Source organism: Chenopodium quinoa, unplaced genomic scaffold (genome assembly GCF_001683475.1).
Source record: "Chenopodium quinoa cultivar QQ74 unplaced genomic scaffold, ASM168347v1, whole genome shotgun sequence".
NCBI classification, from domain to species: Eukaryota; Viridiplantae; Streptophyta; class Magnoliopsida; order Caryophyllales; family Amaranthaceae; genus Chenopodium; species Chenopodium quinoa.
The window spans coordinates 4,894,988-4,897,550 of NW_018742329.1; the positions used below are offsets into that span (position 1 = coordinate 4,894,988).

A 2,563-nucleotide genomic window follows, 5' to 3' on the forward strand; every position below is an offset into this window, starting at 1 on the left:
AATATTCCAAAGTTGCACATAAAAATTAACGGAGGTATTAGTTTTTATTAGTATATTTTTTAAAAATAATGTTTACTTCTAGTTATAGTTTATTTACTTTTATTTACTATTTATTTACTTTTTCCTTCTATTCATTTACTTTTCAGGAACATGTCTGAAAGCGTAAAGCATATTTTTTAAAAATATTGTTTACTTTTAGTTATAGTTTATTTACTTTTATTTATTATTTATTTACTTTTTCCTTCTATTCATTTACTTTTCAGGAACATGTCTGAAAGCATAGAGCATTGTTCTTCTTCTGTCACTACTGAAGATAACAATGTAAGAATTTTTAAAACAGGCACTCAGCCTTTGCTTCCTAAAATATATTATAATTTTGGAGGTGATAAAGAGTATATGCCATGTTGTTCTTCTGAAAACAAACTTTTTGTTGGAATGATATTTGATACCCTTCAAGATGGTATTGCCTTTTATTACAAATATGCTAATCAGTGTGGGTTTAAAGTCCGTTATAGTACTACTAAATCACAAAAGAATAAGAATGATCCTACTAGTAAAGGAGTTACTATAATCAAATATTTATTATATAGCAAAGAAGGGTATGTGAAAAATAACAAGAAATCTTGTAAACAAGTTAAAGGTGCTTGTTTAAAGAGAAAGACTGTGAAGAGAGTTGGTTGTCCTGCTAAGATAAAATTTAGGTTTTGTACTGGTGGGAAGTGTATGGTGTATTGTTTTTATGAATCTCATTCTCACCCTATTTCTACAATTACTAGGCAGGTTACTAAACATGAAGTTGGTTTAAATTTTGCTCATAAGAAGTTTATTTTTGACAACTCAAGGTTAAATATAGGGGCTGTTATGTCTTATAGGATCATGAAAGAACTTTGTGGTGGGTTTTAAAATGTCAGGGGCGGTAAAAATGATTTCAAAATTTTTTCTAGGGACTTGAAAGTTTATATCTCTAATGTTGATGGTGCAATGTTTGTTCAGAACCTTGAACAAAAAGTGAAAACCACTAAAGGGGGTTATTATTTTGATTACTATGTTGATGAAAGTAGGCATTTGACCCGTATCTTTTAGGCTGATGCTATTGCTAGAAGAGATTATCAATTATCTGGGGACTCTTTATATTTTGATTCTACCTATGATACAAATAAATATTCATTGGTTTCTTGTCCTTTTACTGGTGTTGATAATTATAAAAGACGTGTTACATTTTGTGCTGCTCTATTATCTAAAGAAGACATAAATTCTTTTGTGTGGATATTTCAAACTTTTTTGAAGTGTATGGGAAGAGAACCCTCTTGTATTATCACTGATCAAGATCCTACAATGGGTATTGCCATAGAAAAGGTTTTTTCCAAGACTAAACATAGGCTATGTATGTGGCACATAATTAGGAAGGTACCTGAAAAGGTTGGAACTGCTTTTTGTAATGAAACTGATTTCCTGAAAAAGTTAAGTGCAGTAGTTTGGGATAGAGATATTGATCCTCATGTATTTGTTGATGGCTGGAATAGTGTTATGGAGGAGTTTAACCTTGTTGATCATGAGTGGTTTGCATACATGTTCATGATTAAACATCTTTGGATTCCTGCATATTTTATAGACTTATTTATGGGTGGGTTATTGTGTTCTACATCTAGGTCTGAAGGTGAAAACAGTTTCTTTTGTAATTTTACAAACCCTCATGTGACCTTTGTTGAATTCTTTGTCCGTTATGAAACTGCTCTTGATGCTCAAAGGCATGTACAAGATGAGTTGTATAGGCTTAATAAATTGAGCCTCAACTGGTTACTAATTTACACTTGGAAAAGCATGCTGCTGTTGTTTATACTCGTTCCATATTTTATGATTTTCAAGAAGAATGCCAGGAAGCCTGTTTTTCATGTGGTGTTGAAAGTTGTAGTTCTCTTTATGGAGATGGTGTGGAGTTTTCTGTTATTGTTGATCATGAGAAAAGGAAAATTTTTGACTTGGCAACATATGAGTCAAGTTGTACTTGTAGAATGTTTGAGAGTCAAGGTGTTTTATGTAGACACATTTTGTTTGTTATGAAAGGCAAGTGTATACGTGAAATTCCTGATGCTTATATCTTGAATCGTTGGAGAAAAGATGTTCTGAAGAAAGCTTCTGTCATAGATGTTGCTCCTGATGATGCTTCTAAGTATGATAAGAAGAAGCAATTGGTCAGTGATGTATGGTCCAAGATTTTCAGTTGTCTGAGTTTAACTTACCAATCTGAGGATGATTTATCTGAGCTTATTAGGACATTATCTTCATTTGAGGAGCAGATGATATAAAAGAATAATCCTGAAAATGCACCTAGTTCAAAAGAGGTGAAAGATGCTGATATTCAGGTTTTGGTTGGGTCAAATGAAGTTGATGTAAATGTCTTGCCTCCAAATCAGTGTCTTAATAAAGGTTCTGCCAGAAGTTCAAAGAGGTTGAAGAGTGCAAAACAAATATCTACTGAAGAAAAATCTAAAAAAAGGCAGAACTTGTAGAGCTTGTGGGCAATCTGGTGTTTCCCATGACAGTAGAAACTGTCCAAACAAGT

General features: G+C 32.4%; 1 protein-coding gene across 1 annotated transcript; it reads left to right on the plus strand.

The window, feature by feature from the left end:
- The first annotated feature begins 267 nt into the window (after positions 1–267).
- On the plus strand, positions 268–2,306 carry LOC110691771 (protein FAR1-RELATED SEQUENCE 5-like). The gene is made up of 4 exons (XM_021868721.1): positions 268–780; positions 1,084–1,559; positions 1,650–1,796; positions 1,913–2,306. Exons 1-4 carry the CDS (start codon positions 268–270, stop codon positions 2,304–2,306), a joined length of 1,530 nt encoding a protein of 509 aa, XP_021724413.1.
- Positions 2,307–2,563: the final 257 nt, after the last annotated feature.